The sequence below is a fragment of the Coregonus lavaretus genome, assembly GCF_964263955.1.
Source record: "Coregonus lavaretus genome assembly, chromosome: 6".
Lineage (NCBI taxonomy): Eukaryota > Metazoa > Chordata > Actinopteri > Salmoniformes > Salmonidae > Coregonus > Coregonus lavaretus.
The window spans coordinates 50,059,467-50,070,450 of NC_139993.1; the positions used below are offsets into that span (position 1 = coordinate 50,059,467).

The 10,984-nt window shown below is 43.4% G+C and overlaps 1 protein-coding gene across 1 annotated transcript; it reads left to right on the forward strand.

Moving 5' to 3' along the window:
- Nucleotides 1-922: 922 nt before the first annotated feature.
- LOC311130852 (epoxide hydrolase 4-like) lies at nucleotides 923-10,200 on the forward strand (the record flags this gene model as incomplete). Its single annotated transcript, XM_084163658.1, has 7 exons — nucleotides 923-1,165; nucleotides 2,336-2,421; nucleotides 4,195-4,352; nucleotides 5,225-5,353; nucleotides 6,706-6,809; nucleotides 7,351-7,499; nucleotides 9,960-10,200. 7 exons carry the CDS (start codon nucleotides 923-925, stop codon nucleotides 10,198-10,200), a joined length of 1,110 nt encoding a protein of 369 aa, XP_084019784.1.
- Between the last annotated feature and the right edge of the window lie 784 nt (nucleotides 10,201-10,984).

Below are 10,984 nucleotides of genomic sequence, written 5' to 3' on the forward strand. Positions count from 1 at the left end.
TGAAGGAACTTCACAATACTTTTAAGCTAATATTTTATAAGAGGTGTAGGAACTCAAGCAATATAACATTTTAGGTGCCAGTACTCAGTTTGTATGTATTAGGGATCCCCATTAGCTGCTGTTCCGGTGAGCTCCTGCCCAAGTTAAGCACTAATGATCAGCCAGTCCATCAAGGAGGATATCCAGAAAGAGTCTATATTACAATAAAAAGTTCACTCAATACTGGAAAACCGAGTGCACATTCTGATCTACACACTTGCATTTGTTCAGTGACTAAGATTTGATAAATTGAACTCACTACACCTTAATTTAGTGTATATTCTTAGCAATTGTCTATATTTATTTAGTCTTACTCATGCCCTCAACTGCATGCCAATATACTGCAATAATAGCTACATACTCACTGGAAGTCAGTCCTGTACATTATTAACCTTTTTACATTCCTACTTCCCATATCAGCACCCTTGGATTGAGCAGTGGATTACAGCCCTAGGAGTCAGCGATCACCATTTCTTTCCCTTTGAGGCATTAACTGTCTTTCACCTTTAATCACAGAGAGCTCTAGGTCACAATCATGTCCCTGGATCAATCTGAGACAGGCATTTGCTTGCTCATCCACCTCTCGTATTTTGCAGTCTAAACACGTGGAAAGGGGTTTCAGAAAATAATATTTTGCAGGTGCCGCGGGGTCTCAGAAACAGCCTCTACTGTCATCACACGCACGCGTGAGTCTGACGTGCTGCTCCCCTCTTGTACATTTCATTCAGGGATCCTCCCTAGGACAGCGGCAGACAGACAGGACAAGCAGATGCGCTGTTAGCGGAGCTACGGGATAACGATGATAGATATTTCAAGATAATTAACAAAATAATAAATCAATACGTAGGTGACGTAATCTGCGTTTTACCTAAGTAATTTAAAGATGACGAGAGTGCTCCACAACTTGCTCCTGTTTACAGTCAGACTCACGCTGAAGATCCGAGTTTTAGGGTATTGGTCGTTGATATACGGTTATTGTGCTCTATGCACTGCCGTAGCGCTGCTGAAACTTTGGTGGAGCATCATTTTAAGGCCGTCAACCACCTTCCAGTGGGGAATTCGCGAAACTCCCCCTGCTTGCCTGAATGACACGTCCTTGGGAACCCACTGTTACGTTAGAATAAAGGTATGGCACACTTTACATTGCACGTGAGAGGGAGCCTATTTGGGATTGGGAAATAGTATTTTGTGTGCATGAGAGGTCTGCGAAGGTAATTCCGTATGTGCCTAGTTTGCTTGTAGTATTGAAATCAGAAATCAATCCAAATAGGCCTGCAGGCTACGTGTAAATCGTGGTGTTTCTTTTTTGGCGAATTTCAGGGAAACACTATATGCAGATATTATATTTGCAGCGTAGGCTTCTGTTATTATTCTAATCTACTGTCTCTGTATATGCGCTCACGCCGTAGTGCTGAACGGACAGTCCCCTATAACAGCAGCAGCTATAGTAAATCGTGACAAATGTCACGATTTCATATGAGTACCAAGATTAAAGGTGCTATAAACTGTAGATTAACATTTCATTTGTATTTTTTGTTGAAATGTTTATTTATGAACACAATGTCCCTTATATAGGATTCACATAGCATAAAACGCATGCTCATAATAAGAATGTGGCAGTTCAGTTGTAAAAATAATCCCCTATATTATTTGATATCCAAAGTAACCTGTGCGATTTAACTTGGTGCCAGTAAGTAGCTACATTTGGCCAGAAAACGCTTGAGCGGTACAACTAGACAATGTTATTAAATCAGAAATTAGATACAGTAAACTACAGTAGTCCATGCATATAAACCAAACAAATTAATCCACACTTTACTCAATGGGTAGACCATAATAACAACCTTTTCTACATGCTATTGCAACATAAATTCACAAGAATTTGAATAGAATTGGCTATAAATGTTAGTGACAGATTTCATAATATAAAGAATGCATCATACTGGAATGACCAGACAGAAGTCAGGCCAGGGCTGAATTTATGGGATGCCATGCTCTGTCCCTGTTCTATCCCTGCTTTACAGCGCCATAAAGCACACAGTGATGATGAGAGTTTTATGTCACAGAGAGCAGACAGTATCTACTTCCCAAATGGCATCCTATTCCCTATGTAGTGCACTACTTTCGACCAGAGCCCATAGAAGTGCACTATATAGGGAATAGGATGCCATTTGGGACGCAGACCGAGACCAGCAGACAGTAAGAGCCTACGTGATCAGGGAAGTGTTGACATCCTATAGCAGTGTGTCCCTGGTGACTGACTGATCTGTCTTCTGTCTCCTTTCTTTATTCTCAGGAGTCTGGTCTGAGGTTTCACTATGTCGCTGCTGGAGAGAGAGGGAAACCGCTCATGCTGTTTTTGCATGGCTTCCCAGAGTTCTGGTAAGACATCTAGACTAATAATAATAATAATAATAATAATAATAATAATAATAATAAGCCATTTAGCAGACTACACAGTGCATCTGCACATTATACACACATAAAGGGCCGGTGTTTCGACCCGGACACAGATTAAGCCTAGTTCTGGACTAAAAGGCACTTTCAATTGAAATTCTCAATTTATCTTGCTTTTTAGTCGAGGACTATGCTTAATCTGTGTCCAGGAAACAGGCCCATAGAGACTAAACGAATGTATTGGTATTGCCTGGCCAGTTCATTTTTGTGTTTTTATGCTGAGAAAGCATTTAGGAAAGGAGCTCCAAAACTAACCAACCAGGACCCCCATGAAACACCGACCCCATAACAGTAGCCCACTACTGTATCAATCCCACACAACAGTACTGTATCATGTAACCAACGCTCTGCTCTGCTGTACATTACTTCTGCATCATAAGACCATCTCTCAGTTGGGATCTTCATATTATGTGATTCTTCAATTACAATATTCCTATTAGACTTCATTACTTATTAGGATAGCTAAGGCTCTAAGGTTCCTCTTTCCACCATGTTTCATAAAAAATTATATGGAGCGTAGTAGTGAGGGCGACCGCTGGAATGGGGCCGAATTAAGAGGTTGTCAAGTGCTGTAAGCTAGTCCATATCTCAGGGAATTCACAGAGCTGCAGAAAGGACAGGACCAGGCTTAATTAACGGGTCTTCTTGGGTCTATTCCGCCTCACTGCCCATCAACTGCACAGGAATCCATGATGAACTGTGTCCCAAATGGCACCCTATTCCGTATATAGTGCACTACTTTTGACCAGAGCGCTATGGGTCCTGGTCAAATGTAGTGCACTTAATAGGGATTAGTGTGCCATTTTGGATGTAGCGTCTCTCTCTGCCGTGCTAGCTGGACAGACAGACTCTCTTCCACTTACGACTTTCTTCTCCTACTAAATTCAGTGTTTAAAAAGTGCTAAACCCCAGTTTACCTTATCACTCAGGATAGAGAGAGTCTTGGTGTGTGGGGGATTGGGTGCGAGGTGGGGGGCTGTGAAGGAACTCAAAGTGCCTGTGTTATTTTAAACCTCATCTATATTCTAAGATGTTGGGTTTCTCTGCTCCAGATCTGTGTCCCAAATGGCACCGTATTCCCTAAACTGCACTACTCCTCAGAGCTCTTATCCTGACTCAACAGAACCCCAGTCAGGCCTTGTGCTCCTCCTCTGTGGGGCTTTGAGCTCTGAGGAGCCTCAGCCTCCAGTCCACAGCAGATAGATCCACAGCAGACAAGATCTTCAATTAGAGAGCTTTTGCTCTCCTCTATGATGATTGAGCGGATTAGAATCGGGGGAAAAAAACATCTAATATTATACAAAGGTGACCTGCACTCAGTTTGGAAGAGAAGAAGGGAAGCTGCGTGCCAGTAGAAATAATGCAGTTTAAGATATAGCAACTGTGTAGGTATATTCAAGAGAGAAACACAGTATGTTATATAAGAATATATGCCTAGGTAGAAGTGTAAGTGGTTTTTCAGCAGTGTGCAATATACTGAATGTCCTCTTTTGATTGCCGTAGTGGAGATAGGGTTTAATTATGAAGTACTGTCCTGTGTGTGACTTTCTCATCTCATCAAGACTAAGATGGTTATTGTGTCTCTCTCTCTGTCTCGGTCCGTCTCTCGCTCTCTCCCTCTCTCTTTCAATCTCTCCCCACTCACTCACTCACTCTCTCTCTCTCTCTCTTTCTCTCTGTCTGTCCACCTGCCCCCAGGTTTTCCTGGCGCCACCAGCTGCGTGAGTTTAAGAGTGAGTTCCGTGTGGTGGCCGTTGACATGCGAGGCTACGGGGAGTCCGACTTGCCGTCATCCACAGAGAGCTACCGCTTTGACTACCTGGTCACAGACGTCAAGGACATTGTGGAATACCTAGGTAAGAGAGGAGAGTGGACAACCACATCTTTTATCTGTATTTTATATCCATGTTTACTTAGTTTATGCAGAAATACACAAGAAGACAGGTGTATGTTGTATATATGATGAAAGAAACAAAACATGCCCACTCTGATTCAGGGATGAACACTTTAGGGACCATGACTACTCGTATTATGAAACATCACTCCATGGGAACAAAGAGGGAGGGTGACACAGCCTGGTGTCCTGAGCTGAGTCAAAGTTAAACTTGTTTCTCATTGTAATACTGTGTGGACTGGACAGCCTGTGAACATCCTGTGGGCCTACAACACAGCAGGACATGACAGGCTTCGTCTGACTCATGGTGACTGACCATGGGTCGTCGTGCTGATACACACACATTACAGAGCCCCCAGCCTGCTGGGCTGGCAGCAGACAGCACAGAGCACGCTCTCTATCACTCAGTGAAACAGGAAGTATCCACTCAGACCTGGGGGCCTCTGTGTCTGTGTAACACCAGTATCCCTCACCTTGTGTCAGACTGATATTTCAAATAGCAGTAAAACTGACTATTATTTTCTTTGTAGGCAAAATATTGACCCTTTTTAAATCAACATTATATTCATCATGCCAGACTCCTGCCCAAAATACAAAACATAATCTGTCGCACTTGCACACCAGACTGGCTCAGTTGTTCCCTATACGCTGACTAAGAAGATGACTAATAAGCTGAATAATCAGGCATCACATTGTTCACATTGCACACTGTAAGAGGACTGTTCTACTTCAGGAGGTACTGTATCTTGGCAAGGAGACTCAACTCAGAGAAGATGAATGGATGGTGCTGGACAAACACACACACACTCACAGACTTACTCCATCTCTCCTCAGGTTACAACAGATGTCACTTGGTCGGCCATGATTGGGGAGGAACCATCGCCTGGTTGTTCGCCATCCAATACCCCGAGATGGTCACCAAACTCATCGTCCTAAACTGCCCCCATCCATCTGTCTTCAGTGGTATGTCCTAAACTGCCCCCATCCATCTGTCTTCAGTGGTATGACCTAACCTGCCCCCATCTATCTGTCTTCAGTGGTATGTCCTAAACTGCCCCCATCCATCTGTCTTCAGTGGTATGACCTAACCTGCCCCCATCTATCTGTCTTCAGTGGTATGTCCTAAACTGCCCCCACCCCTCTGTCTTCACTGGCACATCATAACAACCCTCTGTTTTCAAGTTCAAGTTTCAGTTTTGCAAAGGAAATTAGTTTAACAAAAAAAGTCAAGCATAAAATACATAAAAATGTACATTGACAAATGACAGGGACTACATAGGTGAATACATAGGTGGGTACACTGTGGACTGAATACACCAATCGACTAGTCCCTGATACGTCATTGTCCTGAACTGCCCCTATCCCTCTGTGTTAACTTGTACATCATCACCATCACCATCCTTAAATGAACAACAGATGAAACAGCCTACTGTATGTCACAAATATACAATTATTAGATCAATCGGATGTAAATATACAATTATTAAATCAATCGGATGTGAGAGAAACCTGCTCTTCCTCCTTGTGCTAATTAGAGAAGAGATGTTTGGCTCTGGGGTTATTAGCATGATTAGCATCTTTAATTATGAGGTATTATTACCTCCATGCAGTGTTTGCTGCATCCATCTGGTAGTTCCTCAGTCTCCTTCCTTGAGGGGAAGATGGAGGAGGTAATTATACAGTAGTGCTTTAATATGGAGCTGGAGCAGCTGGTTAGACTGGGCTGGAGGAGAGGAAGTGAGAGGAGAGGATAGAGGGGAGGTCACTGGCAGACATCCACAGCCTCTCTCGCCATAGCAACTGCACTACGCTGCATTCGTCTATTTCTTAATGTACACACTTCTAACGTCCATACTTGCATGCCACATAGAATACATGCCCAAAACATTGCTTCATTCTAAGTGGTATGCAGTCCTCTGTAGCTCAGCTGGTAGAGCACGGCGCTTGTAACGCCAAGGTAGTGGGTTCGATCCCCGGGACCACCCATACACAAAAATGTATGCACGCATGACTGTAAGTCGCTTTGGATAAAAGCGTCTGCTAAATGGCATATTATATATATTATATTTATTTTGGAGCTCCTTACTCAATTTTTCTCATCCTCTCTTTTTTGGGTTTCTTTTCCTCTTTTCCCGCTCTCCCTCTCCTCTTTTCTCTCCTCTTCTCCTCTCCTCTCCTCTCCTGCCCTCCTCTCTCCCTCTCCTCTTTTCTCTCCTGTTCTCTCCTCTTCTCCCCTCCTCTCCTCTCCCTCCCTCCCTCCTCTCCTGCCCTCCTCTCTCCCTCTCTCTTCTCTCCTCTTTCCTCCATGTTTCTAGATTATGCCCTGCGTCATCCCAGTCAGCTGCTCAAATCCAGCTACTTCTTCTTCTTCCAGCTGCCTCGCTTCCCAGAGCTCATGCTCTCCATCAATGATTTCAAGGTGAAGCATGTTGCATGTGTTTGAGTGATCTCAAGGTGAAAAATACAGAACTGCTCCAGGCAACAGGAAGTTTATTTTGTGTGTGTGTGTGTGTGTGTGTGTGTGTGTGTGTGTGTCGAAGGGGAGGGAATTCTTGTTGTGATGGCTGTGCCTCTTTTTTTTTTTTTTGTAGCTATCATGAATATCAATGGATAATTAATAATGATTAACTATGTTACAATAAGGCAATCACATTGATCATGTCTAAAAAAAAAAGCTATGCATTCCCATATTTATTTTGTTCCAATATATACTGTAGGGGAGAGAGACGGTTGTCATCCATGATGTTATGCCTAAGTCCTTCTCAGTTGAGTGTAGGTCATCTCACAGTAGTCAACACAACCGCCATGGCATTTTCTAGAGCCTCATATGACCTGTATTACTGTGACAGTGACATAAGCGACCTTCTCTCTGTGTGCCATCCAGTTCCAATCACACCTTGAGCACATCCGGAGACACACATACTCACCCAGTGTGTCCTTCTGTCCCCTCTGTACTGTAGGCACTGAAGGGTCTGTTCACCAGCCGTAGTACAGGCATTGGGAGGAAGGGTCGATGGCTCACTGCAGAGGACATGGAGGCCTATCTCTACGCCTTCTCCCAGCCAGGGGCCCTCACCGGGGCCCTCAACTACTACAGGAATGTCTTCAGGTGAAGATTATGAACCGATGAAATTCTTCCTTAGTGAGCTCTGTATTTGGATGTCTCCTTTGGGCATACATAAGTAGGGATTTATGTATGACATGCCCAGTGAACATGTCGTAGCTGACCACCATTGTTGTGCCTCCTCATTTGAGATACAGTATTACTGCAAGCGCCTTATGATAATGTGAATCATTAGCGCCTTGTGTTGTAAATGCTGTTTTGATCAGAGTGCAATACTACAGTACATTCAATAAGAAGTTCCTCTTAGGAAAACTCAGTGGTTGTATAATAAGTCCCCTGGCTTGCCAGTGGTAAAGAGGTCTTGGAATCAGACTGCATGATGAGAAATAATTGGGCTTTGGAATAATGTATTCAGTTTGTTTTGTTGTATTGTTTGTCTTTGACAAGTTGACTCCTATAATGAATAAGACAAAGCCTGGATGATTCCGGGTTGATACAATTATTCCTCACTCACTCACTCACTCACTCACTCACTCACTCACTCACTCACTCACACACACACAGCATCAGAGAGTACATGTGTTTTTGACATGTGAACTGTACATGCATGACTGACTTCACCATCTGCTCTCCTTCCTTAAGCAGCCAGCATCTCTCAGAACAGAACAGCATATTTTATTCTGCTCTGAATTATATAATAATAATGTCACTGACACATTATCAATTAGTGTGAGAAACGTGTTCTATAAATACATTATTCAATTAGCCTCTCCACAAGTTTACAACACAGGTAACATACAGTGGCTTGCAAAAGTATTCACCCACCTTTGCATTTTTCCTATTTTTCCTTCCTGAACCTCCGTCCCAGTCTCAAATGTCTGGAAGACTGAAACAGGTTTCCCTCAAGAATTTCCCTGTATTTAGTGCCAGCCATCATTCCTTCAATTCTGACCCGTTTCCCAGTCCCTGCCGATGAAAAACATCCCCACAGCATGATGCTGCCACCACCATGCTTCTCTGTGGGGATGGTGTTCCCGGGGTGATGAGTGGTGTTGGGTTTGCGCCAGACATAGCGTTTTCCTTGAAGGCAAAAAAGCTCTGAGTACCTTCTTCCATATGTTTGGGGAGTCTCCCACATGGCTTTTGGTGAACACCAAACGTGTTTGCTTCTTTTTTTCTTTAGGCAATGGATTTTTCTGGCCATTCTTCTGTAGAGCCCAGCTCTGTGGAGTGTACGGCTTAAAGTGGTCCTATGGACAGACTCCAATCTCTGCTGTGGAGCTTTGCAGCTCCTTCAGGGTTATCTTTGGTCTCTTTGTTGCCTCTCTGATTAATGCCCTCCATGCCAGGTCCGTGTGTTTTGGTGGGCGGCCCTCTCTTGGCAGGGCGGCAGGTAGCTTAGTGGTTAAGAGCGTTGTGCCAGTAACCGAAAGGTCGCTGGTTCTAATCCCCGAGCCGACTAGGTGAAAAATCTCTCGATGTGCCCTTGAGCAAGGCACTTAATCCTAATTGCTCCTGTAAGTCGCTCTGGATAAGAGGGTCTGCTAAATGATTAATTATTATTATTATTATTGGCAGGTTTGTTGTGGTGCCATATTCTTTCCATGTTTTAATAATGAATTTAATGGTGCTCCGTGGGATGTTCAAAGTTTCTGATATTTTTTTATAACCCAACCCTGATCTGTACTTCTCCACAACTTTGTCCCTGACCTGTTTGGAGAGCTCCTTGGTCTTCATGGTGCCACTTGCTTGGTGGTGCCCCTTGCTTTGTGGTGTTGCAGACTCTGGGGCCTTTCAGAACAGGTGTATATATGCTGAGATCATGTGACACTTAGATTGCACACAGGTGGACTTTATTTAACTAATTATGTGACTTCTGAAGGTAATTGGTTGCAGCAGATCTTATTTAGGGGCTTCATAGCAAAGGGGGTGAATACATATGCACGCACCACTTTTCCATTATTAATTTTTTAGATTTTTTTTGAAACAAGTTATTTTTTTCATTTCACTTCACCAATTCGGACTATTTTGTGTATGTCCATTACATGAAATCCAAATAAAAATCCATTTAAATTATAGGTTGTAATGCAACAAAATAGGAAAAACGCCAAGGGGGATGAATACTTTTACAAGGCACTGTACATGGATACCACGTGAATACTAAACATCATGGGATTGAAAGTCTGCATTAAACCAGTTTTCTACTTCTCAGATGGGTTGCTTTTTAATGTGGAAAATTTGAATTTTCAGTTTACTTCCATAATTGACTGAGTAGAAATGGAATTGACCCCAAACCATTTCAAATCTGATCATGCTTTCTCCACAGGTAACATGGATAGCACATGAAAATATAAAACTCTGCTACATCATGATGGAACGCCAGTGTTTACTGTAACCAGTTTCATGCAAGCAACCCATCTCAGATCTGTATAGCACATCATATGATTGAGTTTAACCAGTTTTAAGCAACTCATCTCAGGTCTGTTATTAATATTCTCTCAACAGTTCCCTCCCACTGAGCCAGAATGATGTCAAGTCCCCGGTGTTGTTGTTGTGGGGTGAGAGAGATGCCTTCCTGGAGCAGGAGATGGCTGAGGCGTGCCGTGTCTACATCAGGAATCACTTCCGACTCAACATCATCTCCGGGGCCAGCCACTGGCTACAGCAGGACCAGCCTGACATCGTCAACACACTCATATGGACCTTCCTCAAAGAGGGAGAGGGCCGCAAAACCTACAGAAACTGAATCTAGCTAGGTGTGCATCCCAAATGGCACAATTCTTTCTATAAAGTGCCCTACTTTTGACCAGAGCCCTATGGGCCCTGGTCAAAAGCAGTGCACTATATAGGGAATAGGGTGCCATTTGGGACACAAGCTAAAACAGGGCCTCCACCCTCCTTCACTTCCCCCCTCCCTCCCCACCAGCCACCCCTACCATAGAACGGGGCCTCTTCCCTCCTACATTCCCTCCCTCCTTCCGTCCCCACCAGCCACCCCTACCACTGGAAGCCTGGAATATGCCTGTGAAAGACCAACCAATATAATGATAATGCAATCATTCTTTAAATCTTTGCACATTTCAGATATTTTTTTTAATGTCAAGCGAAAGTGAAAGAGAAAAAAAGCACATTTTATTGAGAGGACACTGAGTAGTACAGTAGTTTGACACATATTCAATACTTTTTTGCACATGACATCCGCCTTAAAGTTTGTAGGTTACAACATTACAAATGTGTGGCAAAATCTCCTTGTGAGTTTGTATTGTGTGGTGCCTTTTAACGTAATGTTGTATAATGTTTCGCGGCATTGTAAAATTGTGTCATGTCTTCTGAGGTTGAGCTGTGGCGTTTGTCTGCTATATGTGTCACTGGATTGCTCCTCTCTATTTTGGACACAATCCTTTGGGATCCCTCTTGTCCCACACCCTGGGTTCGTACCAAATGGCACCCTATTCCCTATTTAGTGCACTACTTTTGACCAGGGCTCTGGTCAAAAGTAGTGCACTTTACAGGGAATAGGGTGTTATTTG